The sequence below is a fragment of the Vulpes lagopus genome, chromosome 1, assembly GCF_018345385.1.
Source record: "Vulpes lagopus strain Blue_001 chromosome 1, ASM1834538v1, whole genome shotgun sequence".
NCBI lineage: Eukaryota > Metazoa > Chordata > Mammalia > Carnivora > Canidae > Vulpes > Vulpes lagopus.
The window spans coordinates 141,782,954-141,808,569 of record NC_054824.1 but is presented as its reverse complement, the minus strand read 5'-3'; the positions used below and the strand labels follow the sequence as shown (position 1 = coordinate 141,808,569).

General features: G+C 35.9%; 1 protein-coding gene and 1 pseudogene across 8 annotated transcripts in view; one reads left to right on the top strand and one right to left on the bottom strand.

Moving 5' to 3' along the window:
• The window catches only part of PIAS2 (protein inhibitor of activated STAT 2), a 99,130-nt gene that overhangs the window by 61,873 nt on the left and 11,641 nt on the right, over positions 1-25,616 (top strand). For 6 of the 8 annotated variants that reach the window (XM_041744123.1, XM_041744136.1, XM_041744099.1 and 3 more), the window contains exons 9-13: positions 7,107-7,267; positions 9,115-9,248; positions 11,107-11,278; positions 18,143-18,282; positions 23,026-23,063. In XM_041744123.1, the coding sequence (XP_041600057.1) occupies positions 7,107-7,267; positions 9,115-9,248; positions 11,107-11,278; positions 18,143-18,282; positions 23,026-23,063 (645 nt within the window). Of the gene's footprint in view, positions 1-7,106; positions 7,268-9,114; positions 9,249-11,106; positions 11,279-18,142; positions 18,283-20,233; positions 20,335-23,025; positions 23,064-23,532 lie in introns of those variants that run through there. The other 2 variants (XM_041744145.1, XM_041744129.1) reach the window with 2 other exon arrangements.
• LOC121484665 lies at positions 16,554-17,113 on the bottom strand (annotated as a pseudogene).

Genomic DNA, 25,616 nt, shown 5'->3' with positions numbered 1-25,616 from the left:
ATGTCTTAGTCTGTAATGTACTTCTAAGTTGCACAATAATTTCTATGTCTCTTTACATAGGGACTACAGGGTAGAAATCAGTCAGCAACTCTCAGATCCTCATGTGTTGGTACTAAGCTAGCTAATTTTGGGGGAAACTACTGAGGACTTGATAAGTTGTCAGAAAGTTAATAATTTGAGCGATAGAACTAACTCACATGAGAAAGCCGAAGACCATACATACATGTATGTAACCTTGCTAATAGAGTATGTATGTAACCTTGCTAATAGAGTACCAAAGAAATGTGAGAGGTCAGGAATAATAGTGGATGAAGGCTTCTTTAAAATCAGTACTGGTGAAGAGGCACCCTTTCCAGACATGAGGAACTTGGTGAGAAAAGTCACAAAATCAGGAGTGTACTTTTGGGGGCACCTTGTGACCAGCCAGCATTGTAAGAAATGTACAATATTTTTTTTTTTTAAATGTACAATATTTAAACAGAGAATTGTGTTGGAGAGAGGGAGAAAGAAAGGAATAATTTATTGAGTTCCTATGATGTGCTCCTTAATTTAACTGTCTTAGTAAGCCTGTGTGGAGTTGTTCCATTTTGCAGATGAGGAAACGGAGACTAAAAGCTGTTGGCTAATCCAACCCACATCACCCAGTTAGTAGTGGAACAAGAATAAAAATTTTGGTCTTCTGACATTATTCTAGTTATCTTACAATATATCATAATCCCAAATTGGGCTAAAATACTTAATATCCTAGTTGTAAGTCCACCTGTCACTTTAGAAACTGGTGTTTGCAGATCCCTTTCTTTCTGAATTTATTTTTTTATTACATTAACTTGAACTAATTTAGCTTTATTGAAAAGGAATAGAAGTGCATGAAATTGGGATTGCTTAGAAATTGGGAACCTGTGGTTATTAGACCCAGAGAGAGGGTCTGCAGTCAACAGCAGGGCAGGAGTGGGGTTATTAATGCTCTGAAAGTGGCGGTAGAGGCCCTAGAGGTCTTGTGTTTGGACCCAGGACATCCTCTTCTACTCCCATGCTGTGTGCAAACCTTGAGGCATGAGTTCTTTTCAGTGTCTTCACATTACCCATTTCCTCCTTCTCATGTTAAAATTGATAATTGTATTGAAATACAGGAAATTGCTGTTTTTTTGGTCAAAAACAGTTGGGTATTGGCAGTTTTCTTACAATTTAACTCTAGTATATTGAGCAGCAAGTGTTAATTGCTGGCTATATTCTGGGCATACTGACTATTGTAAGGGAACTCCTGTTACCTTTATGTTTTAGTAGCAGACTATTTTATCAAGAAGAAAGTGCTTCTGTACAGCTTACCTGAGGAGTTCTAACGATTGCATGATGCCATTTTCTGTCTTGTTTTCTTGGCACTTGCGGGGTTTTTTTTCTCCCCTTTTTTTCCTTCAAATACTGCTGCTATTCTATAGAACAACCAAAACAAAACATAATGGATTGTCAAATTTTGAGAAGAGTGAAAGTGGTACATCAGAGTGATAAGATTCCTTCTATATATGAGTAGAGAACAGTTTCTTTTCAAATGTATCTCTTTTAATAAAATGGACAGTTTTTAAGAACATTAACATTTCAGTTTCTCAATGAAATAAGTAATAAGATCCTGCTTTAAGTTCATTAAATATTTTCTTTTCTTTGCTTACAAGTGAAACAAAGTCTGTTTTGTAGAGTGTCTTTGGAGCTTTTTGAAAAAAATCATCCTACCTGATTTTTTTCAGCATTTTCTAAGAAAAGAGTAAATGGTACTTTTCAGGCTGTAGTAGTGTTAACATGAAGTTGAAACTAACTATAGTATATGATATGCATTAGTTAGAACACCAAACAGATGTTTTGATCAAATTTAACAGATGGATAACAGAAATTAGATGGTGAGAAGAGTTTTTGAGGAAGAGATAACACCAGTATTAGTAGAAGAGTAGAAAGGAGCACAGCCTACTGGCTGCGGAAGTAACACTGGGTATGGTGCAGTGATAGGAGATTGAGAAGCACGGAGTGGATTGTACCCATTTGGAAGGATAAGAGGTGAACCCTGGTATCAGGAGGCAGAAATGAGAGAAAACAATAGCCTTAAGGTAGTGTAAGAAGTATTTGTTGTATTTCATGGTATATTTGTAAAATGATTCAGAATAGATATGAGTCTGGGTAGTGGGGAGCACAGACCAAAGCTTCTATCCTTGGGACCTATGGAAGGCAGTTTTATAGTTGTTCTTGAGGGAGGGATCTGACTAAGTGTGTATAGTTATGTTTCTGAACACAGTGTCTGAATTTTACACAGGGGTTCTATCTTAGTGATACCAGCTGGTGATTTTCTCTGTCCTGCAGAGGTGGGCTTGGGTGGCTGAGGGGTAGAAAAGGGAGCTAGGTTTAATTTTATCTTTTAAGAGTCTAACTTTTGTATAGTTTGGAACCACTGATTTGGGCCATTTTTACTATATACATTCTTTCTTAATTTACATAGATACTAATTAAGCTGCGGTAAAGTGAAAATCAATTTAGATACTCTGGGTGTAACATTTCACCCTGATGTTTATAACAACATTATCCATAATAACCAAATTATGGAAGCAACCCAACTGTCCATGAACTGATGAATGGATAAAGAACAGGTAGGAATATTACTCAGCCATAAAGAGGATGAAGCCTTGCCATTTGTAATGACATATGGAGGGAGCATGAGAGTATTATGCTAAGCAAAACCAGAGAAAGAGAAATACCGTATGATTTCATTAATATGTGGAATTTATGAAACAAATGAGCAAAGGGACAAAAAGAGGCAAACCAAGAAATAGACTGTTAATTATACAGAACAAACTGGTGGTCACCAGAGGGGAAGGGGATGAGGGAATAGATGAAATAGGTTTTGGGGATTAAGGAGTATACTTGTCATGGGTACCACGTGACATATGGAAGGGTTGAATCATTGTATCATATACCTGAAACTAATATTACACTTTATGTTAACTGGAATTTAAGTAAAAATATTTTATGAATCAAAAAAGCATTGCATTGATTAGGCACCATTTCTTTCATTCACTCATTCATTCATTCATTCATTCATCCATCCATCCATCCATCCATTAGTCCCTCCATCATTTGACTAAATACATATTTAACTGCTTTTATTAACACACCAGTTAGGAAATTGATCAGATGCAGCCAGTTGATAATAAATGCTCTTTTTAACTTGGGAAATGTTCATTAACTCTTGTGATGAGACACTTGGAGTAAATTTAAGATCAGCAGCTTCCATAGTTGTGAATGTTTTCAGTTCTCTGTGTTGTGGAAATTCTAAGGCAATGACAAGAGAGATGAAAGTGGCACTAAAGAAGAAGAAAAAAAAGCATGTTCTCATAGTGTGGCTCAGGGATACTTGGGGGCCCCTGAGACACTTTGAAGAGGCTCACAAAGTTAAAGCTATTTTAAAAATAATACTAGGATGCAGTTTTTCCCTTTTCTGCTCTCATTTTCTCATGAGTAGGCAGTGGCATTTAACAGGGGTTACCTGTTGGTGATGTCAGTGCTCCAATGACTGATGGAATGTGTATTTTGTGTATTCTTGTTTTTTAAAAATATCTACTCTAATTTCTACTACAATAAATATCGATAAATGAAATCTGTATACATAAAAACTCCTTGGGGTTCTCAATTTTGAAGAATGTAAAAGGATTCCGAAACCAGTAGTATGAGAACTAGTAGCCAAAAACAAAAATTCACAGTAGGCCGAATTAGAGCATTATTTTAAAGAAACAAATTCTGGAAATTGACAGAGTATAGTACCTACTTTGTTATAAAATTATTCAAATAGAACAAACATTAAAATTTTAAATTGCTAAGGTGTTACTCAGAAGTAATATTACAATAGTATAAAGTATATCTTTCTAGATTGAACTTTATGTTCATAATTGTGTTTATTGGAAAAAATTGTATTGTGCTACATACACTGTTCTGTGGTTTACTGTTTTAAAATTAACAGTATATCTATTAATATCTGTAGATCTGTCTTATTTTAATCACTATAGGTATTTTATTGATTGGATATGGTGCAAATTGTTCAACATATATATTTTTTAAGATTTTTATTTATTTTTTCATGAGAGACACAGAGAGGCAGAGACGTACACAGAAGGAGAAGTATGTTCCTCAAGAGGAGCCTGATGTGGGACTTGATCCCGGGACTGTGGGACCACACCCTGAGCCGAAAGCAGACATTTAACCACTGAGCCACTCAGGCCTCCCTTGTTCAACACTGTTTAGTGATTATTTGGGTTGTTTCCAAATAAGCAATGATGAAAAATTCCTAAGTGAAACACTAGCCAGTAAAATCCACTACTTAAAAAAGAATCCAGTATTGCAAAAGAATAATACATGATAACAAAAGGAATGCAAGTCTGGTTTGATTTTAGAAAAATCTATGAAAAAATTTATGTTAATAATTGAATTGAAAGGGGTGCAGGAAGCCGCTGTGATCATTTCATTAGGTGCTGAGTAGGTGTTTAGACAACATCCATTCCTAATAGAACAAAAACTCTTAGCAAAATAGGAAAAAGTAGATAGATAGTTGAAACCAAGAACCAGCACCATGGGTGATGTCGTAAAACTAGGAGGGTTCTCATGAGAGTGAAAAACATTTGGGTTTGTGTTAGAGTTCCACCAGCTGGGTCTTAGCATGTTATTTGTAGCTTCATGTCACCTCAGCATCCTCACTTCAAAAGCAGAAATACAGGGCAGCCCCAGTAGTGCAGTGGTTTAGCGCCGCCTGCAGCCCAGGGCGTGATCCTGGAGACCCTGGATCGAGTCCCACGTCGGGCTCTGTATGATGCCTGCTTCTCCCTCTGCCTGTGTCTCTGTCTCTATGAATAAATAAATAAAATCTTTAAAAAAAAAAAAAAACAAAAGCAGAAATACAGATACTAGTCTTTCTGCAGTCATAGGGCTGTTAGGAGGATTCTGTGAAATTTATATAGAAATCCTTATCACCCAGTAAGATTCCACATGACTTAAGGGATAGTTTGGTATAAGGAAGGAAAAAAATAGAAGGAAATATCATAAGAAGAGAAATTGCCTCAGGTTCTATTCTCACTTTTTTCCTGTTTTAAATAATGAGTTATATTGTGCTACATTCTTGCACAAATCATTGTAACTTCTAAGGTCCTTTATAGAATTCTGGTTAAACACTCAGATGGAATCAGCATAGCACAGTGATATGGGCTCTGGAGCCAGAGCTGCTTGGTTCAGATACTGGCTCTGCCACTTTCTACCTCTGTAATGGTAGTGTAATGGTGGGTAGTCATTAGTTAGCTTCCTTGTGCCTCAGTGTTCTGGTGGGGCAGGGGTGGGGATGATAATATAGATCAAACATACAGTGCAGTTGTTAGGTTTAAATATAAAGTGTCACTAGGATTAACATAAAGTCATCAATATTGTGCCTTCCATGGAAGTAGAACTATTACAAACAAGTTATTGCTATGGTGATGACTTGGCTGAATTATTTTTTTAAGTTATAGAATAACCAAATGTTTCTTAGAAGAAAGAAATTATAGATAAACCAAAAGGGGGTTAAAAAAAAAAACAGGAGCATTCTAAAAATCCTTACTCCTCAGGCAAAGTTAGTGTAATTTTGCGGTGAATTTTTCTAGACTTTATAGTACCTATGAAGCAGTCCTTCCTTCTTCCCTTTCTTTCCCTTTGCCACTTTCCTAGCCTTTCTTCATTTGTTCTATCATCTGGTGAACAAATACTGAGCACATACTTCATTCTAGGTACTGTGCTGTGACCCTTGGATTGCAGTGGTGAACAGCAACATGGACCTTATCTTTGCGAAGCTTAGAGTCTAGTGGAGAAACAGGTTTTCTGTCAATTACACAGATCTAGTTATAAACTGAGATGTTTTCTCTAAGGAAGTATATAGGGAGGCCTGTTGAAAGGCTCTATAGAAAGACTGAATCTAACCTGGGTGTGTGTCCTGATGTTGGTATACCCTACCAATTGAACAGAGCACTCTGGTTATATAAAAGTATGTTGGAATATCAGCACGTGTGACTATACACAAGTAAAAAAATTTCGTAAGTGAAAAATATATTTGCAGTTCATATCATATACAGAAAGCTGACATAATCCTTCTGTAGATAGATAACCAAAGACTAATAACCAAATGGAAAATGCGAAAAAGTTATGAATAGACAGTTCTTAGAAATACAAATGGCTCTTAGAAGAAAAATTTAAAAAAAGCGCAACTTCACTTAAAATAATAGAAATGTAGTTCACAGCTATAATGGGGTATTTTTCACATATCAGGTTGGCAGAGATCCAAATGAATTATGGCACTGTATTGGTTAAAGGGAACCAGGCACATTTATACATGTATATACATAAATCGATAGGTCACTTCTGTGGAAGGTATTTTGTGAGTGTGACAGAACTCACAAATGCACTTTCCCTTTGGCCCAGAAATGTCACTTTTAGGAGTTTATCCTAAAGATATTTATTGTAGCATTATTTGTCGTCATAAAAGATTGTAAACAATTTAAATGTCTATCACTAGGGCAGGGTACTAGTTAAATAAATAATGATCCTTCATATCATATACTCTATATCAATTGTGATACCTTCAAATCGTGGTAGCTTTCTTGTGTATTGATATATATGAAACTCACCAAGCTATATTATGTGACAGATGGTACAGAATTGTGTGTATTGCATGCTACTATTTCTAGGAAAGTAATTTTTAATACATAGTTGCTTATGCTTGGAATATCGATAAAAGTACATGCAAGATATGAGTAACAGTGGTTCCCTTTAAATAGGGGAATAGGGAGAAAGACAGGTTTTCATTGTTTATATTTTTCTACCTGTGAATTTACATGTTAATTCTTTTTAAAAAATCAAATGGGCTTTTAAAAGTCACAGGGCAGTCAGTGAATACAAACAAAATATGTAGTGATCTAGATGGAAATAAATTCTGGTTTGAATTTTTTTTTTCATTTTGATCTTCTAAGATCTTTTCAGACTTCTATGACTGACTCTTTTATTTGAGGCTTTATTCTCCTTTCTGAAAGGTTTCCCCTGTTGACTTCCCTGTCTTTTAGTTAGGGAAAATGAGGCTGACAATCCCATGCCGTGCAGTGACTTGTACACATCTACAATGTTTTGATGCTGCCCTTTATCTGCAAATGAATGAGAAGAAGCCCACCTGGATCTGTCCTGTGTGTGACAAAAAAGCTGCCTATGAAAGTCTAATTTTAGATGGGTAAGTATATCCCAACATAAATCTTAGCTTATGTAAACATTCAGTACAGCCTCATGTAAATTTTAGTTTAGCATTGTGTTACCCTTTTTACTGTTGGGTTTGTGTACTGTTGGGTTTTGCTAAACTCATGAGGGATATTGGTCTGTTGTTTTCTTGTAATGTCTCTGGTTTTATTTTATTTTTTTAATTTTTAAAGACTTTATTATTTAGAGAGCACAGAGTGGGTGGGAGAGAGGTAGGGAGGCAGAGGGAGAAGCGGAGAGAGAATCTCTCAAGCAGACTGTGCTGAGTGGGAGCCTGACACAGGCCTTGCTCCTACAAACCAATGAGATCATGACCTGTGCTGAAACCAAGAGTCAGATGGGTCCTCAACCGACTGAGCCACCCTGGCACCCCCTTTGTCTGGTTTTAATACCACAGAATGCTAGCCTCATACAAATGAGTTGGGAAGTGTTGGTATTGTGTCTCCTCAAATATTTGGTAGAATTCTTTAGTGAAGATGTTTGGAACTGGGGCTTTCTTTGTGGTAAAGTTTTTAACTACAAATTCATTTTCTTTAATATACATGGGTTTCTTCAGGTTATTTCTTTTTGAGTGAGCCTTAGTGTGACTAGAAGTTTGTCATTTTTTTAAAGATTATATTTATTTATTCATGAGAGACATACAGAGAAAGGCAGAGACATAAGCAGGCTCCCCAGCGGGAGCCCCGATGTGGGACTCGATCCCAGGACCCCAGGATCATGACCTGAACTGAAGGCAGCTGCTCAACCACTGAGCCACCCAGACGTCCCAGAAGTTTGTCAATTTTATTGACAAACGTAAAGTACTAGCTTCTTGTTTTTATTGATTTTTGTCTTTTTTCTGTTTCATTTTTCTATTCTTTGTTACTTTCCTTTTTGTGTTTACTTTCTTTTTTATTTTATTTATTCATGATAGAGAGAGAGAGAGATAGGGGGGCAGAGACACAGGCAGAGGGAGAAGCAGGCTCCATGCTGGGAGCCCGACGTGGGACTCGATCCTGGGACTCCAGGATCAGTCCCAGGGCCAACGGCAGTCACTGAACCGCTGAGCCACCCAGGGATCCCCCTTTTTGTGTTTACTTTCATTTTAATTTGCTCTTTTGTAGTTTTTAGTTTCTTCAGTAGAAACTGATGTTATTGATTTAAGACTTTTTCTAATTTTCTAATATTAGTAAATCAGTGCTATAAATTTTCTTCCAAGTACTGCTTTAGCCATTTTCCACAAATTTTATACATTTTCATTTTCATTCAGTTCAAAATATTTTCTAATTTATGTTTTTATGTTTTCTTTGTCTCATTGGTTGGTTGTTTAGTTTCCAAACATTTGGGCATTTTTCACGTACTTTTCTGAAGATGATTTCAAATTTCATTATGGTCATAGAACATAATTTGTATGAAGAATTAATTTAAATTTATTGAGGTGTTTTCCTGTCCCTAATATTCCTTTCCCCACCCTTATGATCCTTTTTTCTTGATAATAAGCTTAAGTTAGTTTTTTGTATAATAACCTTTATATTTGCTTATGTTTGTTTTATATGTTGTGTTGGAGGTTATTCTTTACTGACAATCCTAGCTAAGAGACCCAGGTGTCTTTCTGTTTAGTCACTGATTTCTTAGATGATACTCAAGTCACTTACTGCTCATTAAAGACCTAAAACCTAGGAGGAAGAGGATGTAATAGTTGTAAAATGTAAAGTATTGAAATACCAAAACAAAAAGGTCAGGTAGCATTATTCTTGTCTCCAAGGCAGTATATGTATTATTTAGTTAGTTCACCTTTGAACAAAGCTGTTGATTACATTTATGTATTTATTAATTCGTTTATAGGCTTTTTATGGAAATTCTCAATGACTGTTCTGATGTGGATGAGATCAAATTCCAAGAGGATGGCACTTGGTGTCCAATGAGACCGAAGAAAGAAGCTATGAAAGTGTCCAGCCAGCCGTGTACAAAAATAGAAAGTATGTGCAGAATGGCCAAAGAGAGCAAAGCAATGAGACTCCTGCAACATTGTCTTTATCATTAACTTTGGCCACTAGAACTACATTTGGAGCTCAGTTTGAGAACTCTATCTTTTGATCATCTGTCACATGTGTAATTTCCCCCAAGTGATTTTTACTCTTTCCTTAAGAAATGTGCTAAAGTTTATACCATCTTATAATTAGATTTTTCATAGTATATTTACATATTTTTATATATAAAATAGATGAAGCACTCATCTAAAATAATTTTAATATATGGTGTTTGTTACAAAATGAAAAGTTGTAAATGACATTTGTATGGACAGTTTTTCAGGATTGTTTTTAGAGTACATTTTGGGAGAACTGCAAGTGGAGGTGTGCCTAGAGAGGCCACAGAGTCCATCAGTGGAGGGTGAGGGCAGGTGCTCACAGATTAGTTGCTAAAAAAGTGAACAGGTTGTTTCCATCTCTTTGTGGGAAAGACTTTGACCATTGCCCTGGTTTCCTCAGATGTATGCTCAGCCTCTGATTCCCTGTAGCTGTCCACACTATGTGGGGAAACTAAAGGCAGAACAATTGGAACCCATAGGTGAACTTAAAGTTTTCTTTTCTTTCTTTCTTCCTTCCCTTTTTTTTTTTTTTTTTCAAAGATTGTACGTATTTATTCATGAGAGATACAGAGAGAGAGGCAGAGACATAGGCCGAGGGAGATGCAGGCTCCCTGCAGGGAGCCAGATGCAGGACTTTATCCCAGGACCCCGGGATCACAACCTGAGCCGGAGGCAAATGCTCAACCACTAAGCCTCCTGGGTGCCCCTTATTTCTTTTTATCTGACATAGTCCACTCACTGCAGTTAAGTTTCATGCTGATTATATTTGAGGTTCTAACAATGTAATGAATAATGGGTACTCAGAGTGAAACAAAAGATTCATGTCAATATTAATCATTCTCCTGGGGCACCTGGGTGGCTCATTTGGTAGAGCATGTGACTTTTGATCCTCAGGGTCGTCAGTATAAGCCCCACATTGGGTGTGAAGCCTACTTAAAAAATTTCATTCTCCCGTGATTGTTACTGAACCTATAGATAGAATGATCAAGTTTTCTCTCGTCTTTGAGAATAGTGATTTAATTGATTAGTTGCTCTTCCATTATCACCAACGTTAGTTTTCTGTTAAACAGATTATAGGACATAATGTAATTTCTGTGAAATGATGAGTTAACATACAGTATATATGGGCAGAAAGAACCTAAGTGATTAGTAGATAATTGATAAGAAAAGCTTTAAATGTCTGAATAACTTAAATGAGAAGTTTGGAATTCTTTTAACTCATCAAGGTGAAAATCTTTATCAACTTCTGGCTTATGGTGAGGGGGCCTATACGTTCTCTGACATGAGTACCATTGCTTTGCTAGAATGAAAGTATCTGATTCTGACTTCACACCTCCACATACCTGTGAGAATACACAGCTACTGAAGCATATACTCTTGTCGGTGGCTGGAGATTGGACCCATAACCCTGGGCTATCTATAAAATGACTGCTTACCTGGGGAGACAGTGTGAGCTGCAGGATCTGAGCAAATCCTTTGGCAGTACTGAAGGCATAAGAGCATGCTGTCCATAGGAGGCTTTGACCCTCTGGAAAGGCATAGAGTTTACCCTTTCCCTTCAGGTAAGCAGTCATTTTACAGATAGATGTCTGGAGTTAAGGAGTTAGTCTCTATCTCTTGGGTAGAGTATGTGGCTTTACTGGCTGTATATTCTCCTGGACTTGCTGCGCAGTTACGATTCTTATGGTTAGAGTTTATTTGTGTTGAATGTTTGATTTTTTTTCTTTTACTTCTCTTCCCTACATCAGGTTCAAGTGTCCTCAGTAAGCCTTGTTCAGTGACTGTAGCCAATGAGACAAGCAAGAAAAAAGTGGATGTTATTGACCTAACGATAGAAAGCTCTTCTGATGAAGAGGAAGACCCTCCTGCCAAAAGGAAATGCATCTTTATGTCAGAAACACAAAGCAGCCCAACCAAAGGGTTTGTTAATTTATAGTTCACTATTGTTTATTACACTTGGAACTAACTGTTCTTGGTACAGGTTTGTAAATGTCTGAGAGTTGCATAACCATAGAAGGCTATTTTCGTTTGCCTTTGTTCAGTTGAAATATTTTCAAGAGAGCACATTGTTTAAAGGAGAGAAATTTTAATGAAATTATTAACATCTTTGGGAAGTGAGAGGTGAAATCTTCTCATGTCTAAGTATTTATTTCATATTTGATTCTTTTTTGTCATTTTGTGGAACCTATTTGTAACGAGTAAGTTTGGCATCACAGACCAACATGAGTAAGTAAGCCTGGCATAAAAATGGAGTGTGGCATTGGGAATCTGACAAGTGCGGATTCCAGTTTTGAAACCATTGCTTACTTGGTCTGGGATCTTGACTGAAATACTTGTTTGAGCCTACTTGTTTGAGCCTCCCTTTTCTACTCTGTAAAATGGAGTCAAATAATGCCTACCTCATAAAATGACTGTCAGGTTTCAATAAGATAGTGAAAGAGCTTAGGCTCAGTGTCAGGCATGTGGTAGTCTCTCAGTAAATGATTGCTTGCCTTCCTATTTCATCCTCTCCAGGGCAAACTGTAGGCAAGTAAATGCGCTCTAGCATGTATGTTTTATGACTCATGTAATTGCTGTCCTATGTAGTAGGTGATAGCTTGGAGTATCTAGCAACAGGCACTTCTTAGAAATTTTGGAAACTGCAAGAAAGTAGCAGGGGGTTTTCCTGACATCTCATGAACATAACATTTTGGACTTGGGTGTGCCATCTTGTCCTTTGGACCTGTCAGTGCACTTATTTTTTTCTAATGGCTTTATTGGAGTATAACTTACATGCCATAAAATTTTCCTATCTTAACTATTAAGTTGTCCAGTTCATTGATTTTTAGTAAATTCAGAGTTGCCCAGTCATCATCACAATTCAGTTGTAGAATATTTCCAACACATAGTAAACTTCCCTCATGTTCACTTTTGCCTGTTATAGATATTTTTAATAAATGGAATTATACTGTCAGTGTATTTTAGTTTAAAAAATCTAGAAGTTGTAGCTACCCAGCTCATTCCATGAAATCTTAATGCCTAAATGAGATTTACACATTAACAACCATGCGTGATAAAGCTGGCTCACATTAGCAAGTTCACTGAAAATTCTAAATTCAGTCTTAAGTCATTTAATTATATGTCAAAATGGCATCCATTACCACAAAGTAGGGTTCATCCAGGAATGCTTCATTGTTAGGAAATACATTGATAAACTGGATTGTGTCATAAGGATAACTATGTAGTCATCTTAATGGAGTCTGGAAAAGTATTTAGTTCATTAATAGCCATTTCTGATGGAAAGTCTTTGAAATAACAGAATTCACTTAATGGTTTGAAGGGTTTACCGCTGAAGCTGATTGATTTATTCTTGGGCTGCATTAATCAAAGAAGCATAGTGTTCAGGATTATATACTCACACTAGTTTTATTCTGTTTACGGCTAGATGATTTTTACTTAATATCATTTTAGATATAAAATGTTGTGCATCAGAAGATGGGAATAGGGTGGTAAAGAGTGCAGACTGTAGCATGATGGATGGATGTATCTAAGGACTGACTCTGTTAAGCCAGGAAAAGAGAAGATGTGATAATGTAAATATCTTGTAGTTCTTAAAAGCAAATCATTGATGAGGTGAATTAAGTTTATTCTATGTTACAACATTTGGGAGATCTAAGTCCAGTGGAGGGAAGATACATGGAAAGACACTTTCAATTAGAGCTGAACATTAGGAAAGTTGATGTTTTGTGCTAAGATCACATTTTCTGTGTTGAGGTAGGATGTATGCCACCTGTCCCAGTGGGTGTCATGGAGACCCATCTATGATTATATCATCTCTGTAATCCCTTCCAATTCTTTTTTTTTTCCCCCCTTCCAACTTTTAATGCTTTTGTGGTTTTGTTCCTGGTCCATCCTTTTCATATTCTGTCTTATGATGCAGCATCTATAATTTTCTTGGTTTTCCTCTGCTGTGTAAGTTTATCATAGGAGTTCTTGGTCAATGATAGTAAGCAAATGAGAAAGAATAGAGAATGAGAGACCAGGAAAACTTGCTTTCAATTACATTCCAGAGAGCAGTTATTTTTTAAGAGGTATTGTTTTAGTAAAATACTTTTTTTAAAAAAGTTGTATTTATTTTAGAGAGAGAGAGAGAGTACACATGAGTGAGAGAAGAAGGGGCAGAGGGAGAGAGAATCCAAGCTGCTACTTGCTGAGTACAGAGCCCGACACAGGGCTTGATCTGAGCTGCAACAGAGTCAGACACTCAACTGACCGAGCCACCCAGGCACCCCTAAAAATTGTTCTTGAAAACAATTTTGCAGTTGTTTTATAATCAAGAGATAGAACACATTCCACCTAGGCATAACTTCTGTTAACATTTTGATAGTTCTCCTTCAAGCCTCTCTCCTTGCGTACTTACTCTAGTCCTTAAATGTGGTCATATAGTAGTTATCAGAAGAGATTGGCATCTTAGTCTAAGACTTTAAAAAAAAAAAGCCTCTGATATTTTTCTACATTAAAGGATAATTTTAAATATTATCTCCCCACCCATTCCCTGAACATTGAATGATTGCTTTGTGATTGATAAGGTATTCTAAAGACCAGAATAGACAAGAATAGGGATAAATATGTATTTCTGTGGATTAAGACTCATTAGGAATTGGTAACAAAATTGAATCTTTTTTGTTTGTATGATAAAGTGGGAGAGCATAGGGAATTTCAGGCTTATGGGTAAAAATTCAAGTTATTGAACTGTTAATTTATTTTCAGACGTGTAAGTCTGGGCCAAGTATGATGAATTCAGTGATCCAGTACATAGTTTAGAATGCTAGTATTTGCTGTCTAGCAGTGTTCCTACAACTTGCCTTTGTGCTGTGATGTTATGGATGAAGCTACAAAAATTTAAAATATGTATGAACACATGCATAATGTGTACCTCTGCCTGTGTATTTGCCAATTCTATGAGGAGGCAGTAACATGTTAACAAACTTTAAATTTTTTAAAATTACTTCATAGTATCACATTTTTATACCCACAGTTCCATCAGATATGGCCATTTACATTTCTCCATGGTCCCTGTTATTCCATACTTATAAATCCATCTATTTTTTGTATAGACATTAGAATCATTTATCTTTCTGAATATAGTCCTTGTGAATATTCTAATTAAACCCAAAATCTGCTACCAGTGCATAATTTGATAATGGTCACAAGTGACTAATTTACCTCTTCTATAAAAATGGAATTTGTGTTAATGGTTGCAAAGTTCAGGTAATAGAAATTAATCTGCACAAAATAGTTTTTCATTTTTGCTGAAGTTTTAGATGTTGATCTAAGAATTTGTACCTTCATTGGATTTTGACATTTTCGTGTTGTCACCGTCAAAATTTTGTATTGGAGAAACAAATAGTAGTTACTTAAAGTTTTGTGTTATGAGAACAGAACCTGTATTAGATGTACTGTGGTGATAGGCCATGTCTTGGGTCGCTGACGTGATGCTACAGCTGTAAGTAATGGAGCCGGGGAGGAAAGTGAGTTTTGTTGTTGTCTTCTATAAATCTGATTCAAGTTCATAGGTCAATTCAGGATCAAGACAAAAGAAACTTTTCAGTGTGAGATACTGAAGAAGGAGAAGGGAGAGCAGGAGGAAGGTAGGCACAGCCGTGTGCACGTGTGTGTATCTTCAAAGTCTTGTCTTTTACATTTCAAAAATATGATTGAGGTATTAATACTGTGAGACAGCCAGAATAATCAGAGCCACTTTTTAAACCCCCTCCTCAGCATGAGCGTACCGGTCTCTCTCCTTAGCCCCTACATCCCCTTCCCCAGTTTTAGATACACATTCTTGTGTGGGAGGTAGGGTCACGTGTAATTTGAAAACCCTTTTGGTGATGACCTGTTGTACTTTCATTCCTGTAAAGGACCATGGTTTTTGTTTTTGTTTTTATAAATTTATTTTTTATTGGTGTTCAATTTGCCAACATACAGAATAACACCCAGTGCTCATACCATCAAGTGTGCTCCCCTTAGTGCCCATCACCCAGTCACCCAGTCACCCCCACCCCCCGCCCACCTCCCCTTCCACCACCCCTAGTTCGTTTCCCAGAGTTAGGAGTCTCTCATGTTCTGTCTCCCTTTCTGATATTTCCCACTCATTTCTTCTCCTTTCCCCTTTATTCCCTTTCACTATTTTTTATATTCCCCAAATGAATGAGACCATATAATGTTTGTCCTTCTCCGATTGACTTATTTCACTCAGCATAATACCCTCCAGTTCCATCCACGTCGAAGCAAATGGTGGGTATTTGTCGTTTCTAATGGCTGAGTAATATTCCATTGTATACACAAACCACATCTTCTTTATCCATTCATCTTCCGATGGACACCGAGGCTCCTTCCACAGTTTGGCTATTGTGGACATTGTTGCTAGAAACATCGGGGTGCAGGTGTCCCGGCATTTCATTGCATCTGTATCTTTGGGAGGACCATGGTTTTAAACCTCTAGGAAAAGATGTGCTTTAATAATACATAATTTATTTTATCTCATCCCCAGTTCTTTCTTTCCTGCCCCACAGAGTCTGCCTTATCTAGTATTGCTCACCTCCTGCCTGTGGTTTTAGAGACCAAGAAGCCTTCTGATTCTAAGCCAGACAGGTTGCTCTTTACATAATGACTTCCATCTTCAACCCTCAACCCTCAACCTTCAATCCTCTGGGAAACGCGTTTGAAATACTAGGCTTCTGCTGTCTCAAGCATATTGTCTCCTGTGGATCCATTTTTAAGACTTTTGAACTCTGACCTATGTTGTTTATTCACTATTCTGAGAATAAACAACACAGTTGCCAGCACAGCTATATATGCCTCTCAAGATGACTTCATTTTTCACATTTCCGACGCTGTCCATATTTTTGACAAATAGTATAGAATAAGAGACAAGATCCTCATGTCATCATGCAAACTAGTTTTAAATGACTCTAGTGTCTTAATAGGTTGTGATATTTCAATGGTTGGAGATTTAAATTGAGGTCATGAAATAGTTCTGTCAGTTGTTTAGAGTTGAAAAGTATCATGCAACTTTGTTATCAATTCTTATCACTAGTGTGTAATAAATCGGAGCAGTAATGGGAAGTATTTCGACCAAAGGAAAGGCCCATCTAGAGGTCCTAGTTGTCCTCGCATTCTAGCTTTGTGATTATGGTGCTAAGTTTCTGTTGGTTTTATTTTTTGTAGTAATTCCTTTCAACTGCATAATTCTGTGCCTCTCTCATTAAGCTTAACAGTAGTTCATTGGCAGTGCTTTGGGATGCTAACATTAATGTCCCTGTGTCCTTGTCCCTTCTCCTTTTTTTAACTTAATAAATTTTATTTTTCAAAATGTACAGTTGGTGGGACTTGCTTATGCATCTTTACTAGCAGCAGGGGCATCTCCACCATTGGTATTTCTGGTGCAAGTCACTTGAATGCTGTGTTTTGAAAACAGTTCAAGGAGTCCTTTACTCAGGAATTCCTGAAGGGGGCTGCCCTGGCCAGGGAATTATGAATCTTCAGTTTCTCAGATACAACAGCTGGGGTTAACTAGCTTATAAATGGGAAATTCCTCACAGAGTTTGACATATAAATAAGAGCAGGTTATTGATCTTAGGTCTCAAACCCTGGCTTTGGACTATTTCTTTTTGGTCTGTCCCCAAATTTGTTCACTGAATCTTTATCTTTCTTAGCTGAGTTTACTGCATCTGTTTTTTTTTTTTTTTTTTTCTTCTTGTCCTTGGATGGCATCATGAAGCTCAGAGCAGCTGCTACCGCTGCAACCTCACTAAGATGATGGACACAAAAGATGACCACCACCAGCTATAGAATCCCTAATATTTCTTATTTTCTTGTGTACGTTCAAGATGTTTTTCTTGTTAGGTTCTGATTGTTGACCCTGGGTGTATAAGAGAAAATGAAAGTTACATAGGTAGAATGCAAAGTCCTCTCTCTTTATTCTTGACATTTGAAAAAAAATGATTAATTATATGCTTGAAATTTTAAAGCTATAAATATATATATATGTATTTTTATATGCATATATATAAAAAGCCAATTATGTATTTCTCAAGGGTGTTTAATTTGTATTCTTAATAGTATGATTAGTTAGTTTCAAAGTCTACCCTTTTAAAGTAGATGGTATCATAGTAACATAACATTTTTACTTCTGGACATTTTATTTTAAATCTTGAGAAATCATCTTATTCTAATTTTGGATTGCTGCCTATTATCATCAGGTTGGCTGGCTTTAGGATTGGCTATCTTTATCTTTGCTCAGGTGATTCTCAGATAAGATTGCTGGTAATTAACACAGTTTGAGTTAGAAGAGCTTCTGGTTGAGCTATCGTAAGTAGATTGACTTATAAAGGTGCCATGATTTAAATAAAATCTTAGTAGTCCATTTTTATTTCTAAATTTCTTTATAGATAAAATTACTAATATCCACATCTGTGTTACACATACATTAATAAAAGCATATGTAAAGTACATTTCTATTTGTGGTTGAAAGTTTTCTGTATTGCTCCAGCACTGTACATTATGTTTAATGCCAGCTTGCTCTTATGTCACAGCTGCTGTTGAGAGCCAGCATACGTTCATGTTAAAATGAAGTCTGTTAAGAAAGAGGAGAGTAGAGTGGAGGACTGTGTAGTGAGTAGCCACCATGTAGCTGTGTTGAAACTTAGTGCGCTTACAGCTGAGAATGCCCAGTGGTACAGCCCTTCTCTCCTGTGAACTAACAGCCAGATTGTTTGTAATTTCCCATGCTATTTAAAACAGGGTTCTCATGTATCAGCCATCTTCTGTAAGGGTGCCCAGTGTGACTTCGGTTGATCCTGCTGCTATTCCGCCTTCATTAACAGACTACTCAGTACCATTCCACCACACGCCAATATCAAGCATGTCATCAGATTTGCCAGGTATGTGAAGAGTTATTGTATTTTGTACCAAGTTTTATTTATATATACTCATAATCTGTGGAGCAATGTAGTGTTAAAATTTAAGCAAATAGTAAGGAAATTTGAAGGCTTCATTCAAAGGTAGTATCTATTTTAATATATCACATTCAATTCCTATCATTTTAACTACAGAGCAATCTATAGATTCCTGATAATAGGAAATGTAATAGGATAGTAGGAAAATTTTGGAGACTTTCCTCTCCCTCATAAAGAATTTGTACTCAGTGACATTTTCTTTATCACAGAAGCTTCACAGGTTCTGGAGAGTATTTTCTCATGATCTTGGTAGCCTCTCACAGATTCAGAACATATTGTTATACCATGGGGTTAACATGACCCATAACAAAACCCCTGTGGGGTTTTTTCCCTCTGTAAAAATAGAATCTACCAGCTGTTTCCTTAGAGCACTGCTTAATATTTAGTGATATCTCTTATGTGTATATTAACATTTGAAAAATTCAATGCTGTTTGAATTACTTTAGAACCAAGGCCATATAATAAAATTTGGAACCTCCCTCCCATCCCCCCCCCCCCCCCCCCCGCACGTTTCTTCCCTCCATAGCCATTGTTTTTGCAAATATTTTTTTGTCAATCAAATTTGAGCAAGCTGAAACCAGTGCCTCTTGTATTCATGACTTCCTTTCTTTCTGAGGGGCCCTTTTTGTGGAATATAGTACCCTCCTCCTGTTACTAATTTTCTTTCCTAGATTTGTGAAGTTAATTTTGACCCACAATTTATTTTTCTTATCCTCTTAATGAGGTTTTTATTTTAAACATGGTATGTATTCTGTTGGGCAAAATTTGTGTTGTTGAAACAATTGGTAGTTGTGTTACCTGGCCTAATGTAATCTTGCCACTTGAAATTTATTCAGATTATTTGAATAAAATTTAATCAAGGAGAATAAACCACTAATACTATCACAAAGTTTCAGGAAGCCTACTTAACTATGTTTACTTCATGTGTACTTGGGGAATTGGTATTTTAAAACATTGTTAAGCCCAGCCGGCACCAATTAAAAAATATTTGTTGTGTACAAAACTTGATGCTAAGGTAAAGAGATGGTTTCGTGGTCCATAAGACTGACGGAACTCAGAGGTACTTGATTCCTAACTGCCATGTTTTCCTTTAACTTCGGCTAGTTTTAAATGAGGTTGAAAAGTGTTCACGTGTCATCTTAGTATGTGTTATAAACAAGCATTCTGGAAGGATTTGTTTTCCTAAAGCTCTTGAAATACAAATTAATGCTAAAAAAACCTTACTAAAGTGACCCTGGCCATTAAGAATAGAACAGCCACAATTTACAAATCACTTGCTCTGTTAGTTTTCACATTCTGTGAGTCTGGATGAATTTTTAATTTTGTTGGAGAATTTACATTATTTCAAAATTTGCATAAAGTGAGACTATAAAATGTGCAGATTTAAGAAGCAATAAATTATGTTAACCGTGTATTTTGTAAAATACATTTCAAGCTGGTATTAAGAAACTAAAGTTAATATGCAAGGTTGATATTTGGCCAGTATAAACCATTGTGGGGTTACTGGTTATTGAAGTGTTGAAATGCTTTCTTACCAGTTGATAAATTGGAACAGAATAGGATCAATTGTACTTTATAAGAATTACCAGTTTATCATCATGTATGAATTATGTAGCAATTACTACATCTAAATAGTTTAGCTTTTACTTTGGTTTTATTGTTAATGTGCTCTTTTGTAGTTAGTAATTATTTTGGTTTTATTTTTGTGCATAATTTTTATGTAATCAGTCCTAATGTGCAGAGTTGATATTTATAAATTTAATAATTTATAATAAAATATTAAATAGAACATCAAGAATGGAGAGATGACAAAGTTTTAATACATTTCTTAACATTCCTTTTAAACATCATAAACGTGAATCTTCTGAATCTGCAGGAGAACAAAGAAGAAATGATATTAATAATGAACCGCAGCTTGGAACATCTCCTGATACTGTGCAACAATGAATACAAAATAAAACAAATAATTTGTATTTATGGAATGGAAAACAGCTTGATTATTTCAAGAAAAAATATGACTGCCTTATTATTGCTAGTGCCATATTGTCAGGTGCGAATGGAGCTCAAAAGTTGTATCATTAAAATTGGGAAGTGCTAAACATTTACATATTTAACCATGTAGCAATCCTGTAGCAATCATGTTTTGTTAAAGTTCATGGCTCAAGGAAAATGTGGTGTTACTAATAAGATATGTAGAGTAGATGTCACATAAAGAAGCAGTTAAAACCTAAAAACTACAATTTTATCATCAGTGTTAATAAAACATTTAGAATGTACCATCAGAATTTTAACACTGCCTGCTTTTTAGTTAAAAATAATTGAGCATTTTCAATCATGAAATACTTAGGTGGGCATAAAAATATATCAGTACAACATGCTGCAATGGAAACTTAAGGTGAAATAAAACAGCATTCTACTAAACTACAAAACAAGGCAGTAACATTTTAATCTGTATTCGTGAAACTCCATCTATTTCATATCAGAGCTTTAATAGTATGCTTAAAATGTAAGATGCAAGACTTTGATAGTAGTTTAAAGTTTTTTGTCAGAAGGAATAACATCTGACATCTATTGAATTTCAGTGTTACTGTTAGAGAAAAAATGGTTTCAGTGAGAAATATTTACATTAAAACATTGGATTTTGTATGGAGGGTATATATAATAATGCTAGGGGCGTAGTCAGGAGTTTCAGCCAAACCAAGAAACATTTCTAGGTGTTTTGCCATGGCATTTTATGGATCATCATATTCAGTTATCCTTGGATAAGGTGTCAAAAGATACAGATCAAGTAAATGTCTTAAATCTTTCATCAGTATAAATTGACTGGCACATGAGATGATCATCAAAGAGAATTATAGTACATCTGAAGAGCTGGGAATTGAAATAATGAAAATGTGAAGAATCTTTGCATCTTGATGGGCAGCCTCCAGTGCTGGAGCTGCACAGTTTAGAAATTATATCAAGACTGTATATTTATTTAAATTGTAGTTAAGAAGTGGGAATAGTTAAACATTTAGAAAATGAGCATTTTTGAGTGATTTGGCTTCAGTATGCAATGCAAGAGATATTTTAGCTTTATAAAAGAGGTTTAAGTTATTCAAATGGACTGAGTGATTCAACAAACATTAAAAATGATTGAACATATAAAATTAAGTAGGCTATAAAAAGCTGAAGCTATTATTAAAAATGTTAACACCATTTGAAGCAAAGCAAAACCAAATTAATAAAATTAAGTCAGTTAAAGGATAATGCCAATAAACTATATTTGTGACTTAGTCAATAACAGAAATGTTGAATATATAAAATTTTAAAGATATTATAAGGGCTAGACATTTTGAATTACTGTTCAGCAGAAGTAGAGGATTTACTGACCAATATCGTTGATGTGAAGAGAAACTCTCAGCTTATTTTGAGATATATCATCTACTGATTATGGGGAAGTCATTGGAAAAGTTAATCATGATCCCCTTTGTCCAGTGTTGCCTAGACTCCCTTGTATCCTACAGCTAGTGATAGGCATACGGAGTGAAAAACTGTATCAACAACAACAGTTTTTAAAAATGCTTTAGAAATTAAATTATTTCTTTTAAATGATTGGTGCTATAGCTTGTATCACTTGATAAGCCTTTTTATCATATCCTTAGTGATTATAAGGGAATAAATATACTTTAAAAGAGGTATAAATTATTCATACTGGTTATTAAATATTTTAAATATCATTTCCACGAATACTCTATATTTTGAGTAACAGTCTAATATCAGACTTTTATTCTGTATGATTGTTACATTTGAGGTGACGTTGAAGCCAGCGTATATAAGTTCATAGACTTGAACAGAAATTGGCCTGTCTCACTGACCTATACCTACAATTTTTTTAATGATTTGAAATTTAGAGAGTTTCAGGTGAAACTGATCTTGAAGTTTATTGCTAGACTTTTCAGACTTGAAATTTTTTTATTATTTATTGTTATAATTTTAATACTTCCAAATGGTATTACTGGGCAGACTTTTCCACACTCCTGTTTCTAAAAGCATAATTGGAGAATCCCAGATCTTTGGTTTAGAAAATGTTAGCTTATAACCCACTAAGCCCTACTAAGATTTGACTTGTAAGTGAGCAGCAGTTAACCAAGTGCTTGCTTTGTGCAGAGTGTTGAACTGTGTACTACTCCTCATGTGGGGACAGGCTGACAGAGAGCAATCCATGAAACAGACATCTGTTTAAGAAGTGCTATTTTAGATGAAGTTCATTGTGGTGTATTTCTAAAAAATAAATGTGAAGTATCTTAAGTGCCTAAGTATGGTTTTTTTTTTTTTTTAATGATCCGAATCCAGATCATTTTCTTACTGTTTTTATTGTTTCTCATTCTGTTAAGTGATGAAGGGGAAAAGTTTGCTTTGACTAGTCTTACTTCTCTGGAAATTTTTGGACTGGTCCCTTTTAAGTCTCTGGGAGGCGGTTTTTCCAGTTGTTTTGTGAGGGGAATATGTGCATTTTGGAGTTTTATGAGCTTTAAATATCACTGATTGTAATATCAAACTTCTGTTTGGCAGAATGGTAAGCACTTACCCAAATGTTTTATGACTCATGAAATACAAAATGATTTTGGGAAATAATTCTTGTCTCCAAAATATGAGACAACTATTAACAAAGCATTTTTGTTTTAGGTTTGGATTTTCTTTCCCTTATTCCAGTTGATCCCCAGGTATGTATCCTGAATTTAAGCAACTAATTTGTATTTGATTGTTATGTCATACTAACTAAAAATGACCAGTTGCATAAAATCAGGACAGTCAACTTTCAGTTACTTAACTTAATGGAAAGGAATGACTATAAATATTTCACAATTTTATTTGGAGGAATAAAGTTGCTGTTTTAAAATTTGTGGTATTTTGACTTGATACCTGAATTTTTAATTGTATTTTATTTAGTTCATTTCTTACAAGCACTTGAGTGATTAAAATGAAGGGAAGCAGTGATGACTGGAAGTTAAAACTTCACAGAGATTATTTGTGAAACACTTGTTCTATATATCAGAAAGAGCGGAAGCCGATTCAACAGACTTGAATCATTAGCTCACTTCTTCCTGTTGTTTAGAGGCAGTCAGATTTAGACTTTAGGGATGCCCCAATTTAAAGTTGCTGTATACCCGTCATTCCTTTTTTCTCTGCCAGCGATAAGAAACTCGAGTATCTCCGAGTCCCGACATGAAGACCTGCAGTAAACCTGGACTGACAGGTGGATAGCAGAGGCAGAGCAGAGGAGGGAAGGGCGTGGGAGAAGCGGAAGGGGAAGGGGACACAGAGAGACTTCGAGAGAATTGCTGAGGGTAGGGAGGGCCGGAGGAAGACCCACACCCCACTGCTTCCTAGGCCACAGAGGTTGCTAAGGCTTGTGGCAGTCCCCCGTGTCAGTTCTCTGTGTCTGAGCCCTGAAATAGCACTGGAGATTTGGGCCCAGGGTAATGTGTAGAATGAGGAGTTGTTCTCACCTTGAGTGACTTTGTTATTACATCAATAGATTGTATAACCAGAAGTACATGTTTTTCTAGGAAATTGATTCTTCAGGCTTAAAATGTTACTGATTTTTATGAGAATCTTCCTTTAACAGTGATTTTGGAGCCCAGAGGGTTTTGATTTCATAGTGCTGTTCGGCATGCTTAGTGTCCAGCTGACTGACTTGGTAGGCCAGTAGAGGGATGAGGTTGCGCCTTCAGTTGCCCTTCAAATCTTTAGATTGTTCTCCTTTACATCCATGATGCCCGTGAACCCTGTCATCTCTGTGCAGATATGTGCCGGTTACCCATGGAGGATAGAGATAGAGGAAAAATGGCTGCAGCCCGAGTATTACGAGAATTCACAGGGCCTATTGATAGCGGGACTATGGTGTCTTGCATTCATCTTATAAATGAGAGAGCATCTCTTTGTTAGAAGTTTCTGGGCTTTTTTCCAGATTCTTTCCCCAATATTGGTGGAAAATTGGAATGGATTTGATTTTAAAGAAGTTTAATACCTGACAGTTGTGCTCTTTTTAGAGCTTCTAGAAGCTCTTTAAGAATGATTCCCTGTCCCCTGCCCCCTTTAGCCAGTATCCCTTTGATGTCTTTGTGCATGGCATTCATTTTATTGATAAACCAAGACCCTTATCCATCCTAAACACTACTTTTTTAAAAAAAGACAACTTGAATTTTACTTGTTGCCCTTCTGCTGACTGGCAGAGTAAGCCTGGGGCTGTTTGTTGGTGTTTTAAGATCTTTTGGAAGATGGTGTAGTCAAAACAGCTTTAGTTTTCAGTTCCTGTTTGGTAACTTAGTATCTGTAATAATAGGTTGAGAAATTTGTAGAATTGATGATATTGATAGGATATTGTTACTGATCTTCTTTCATACAGTTAATCTAAAGACAGACTTTTAGGACTTGTACATATTGGACCTCATTTATTTTACTAAAGCCAGTGCTGCTGTTTTCACATAAAACACTCTATAGTGACATAAAATAAAGCTGTTAGCTCCTGTCTCTCTATTTCTCTTGGACAATGTAAGAGTATTAAACTCAGGTTTGAATTTGGGAGTCAGCGATCAAGATGGTAAGGAAACTAGAAAAACGAATTCTTGGAGGGTGGGTATCAAGTCTCACAAGGAAGATTAGCTTAGATTAGATCTCCTTTAAGATTTATTCCAAAATTTTGTGATTATGTGGGATACGATAGTTCTACCATGTAGTCTCTATTTTAGAACAAATGCCATCCTCCCGATTACGTGTCATTTTGTGTATGTCCAAAGGATTCAGTTGGCACTATGAAGATGATCTGTCTTAACATTATTCCTAAAGGGTCTGATTGATACTAAATTTTGAAAGAATTACTGAATTTTGCATTGACATTTTTGCTTAATACCATTAGAAGTATTTGCTAGCCTTTATGATGTGATTTAAACCTGGTGTAAATACTTTTAGTGAGCATATTCTTTTGGAAGTTAAGTATATGAGTCATAATTGTGGGATCAATACTTAACTATTAAATAATTTGGTTTATGGACATTTTGGTACTTGTACTAATATATTTGGTCACCGAAAATTCTACAAGATTTGAGAAAATGAAAACGATGTTGCACTCACTAAATACAGTAAAATAGCTAAATTCATGCCACCTTCCATCCAAAGATGGGAAATTTTGAGAAATTTATAAGTCCCACTGGGATTTAAATATGTGGCTGTCACTTGTGCATATCTAACAATTTCTAGTCTCTTTATTTAAAATC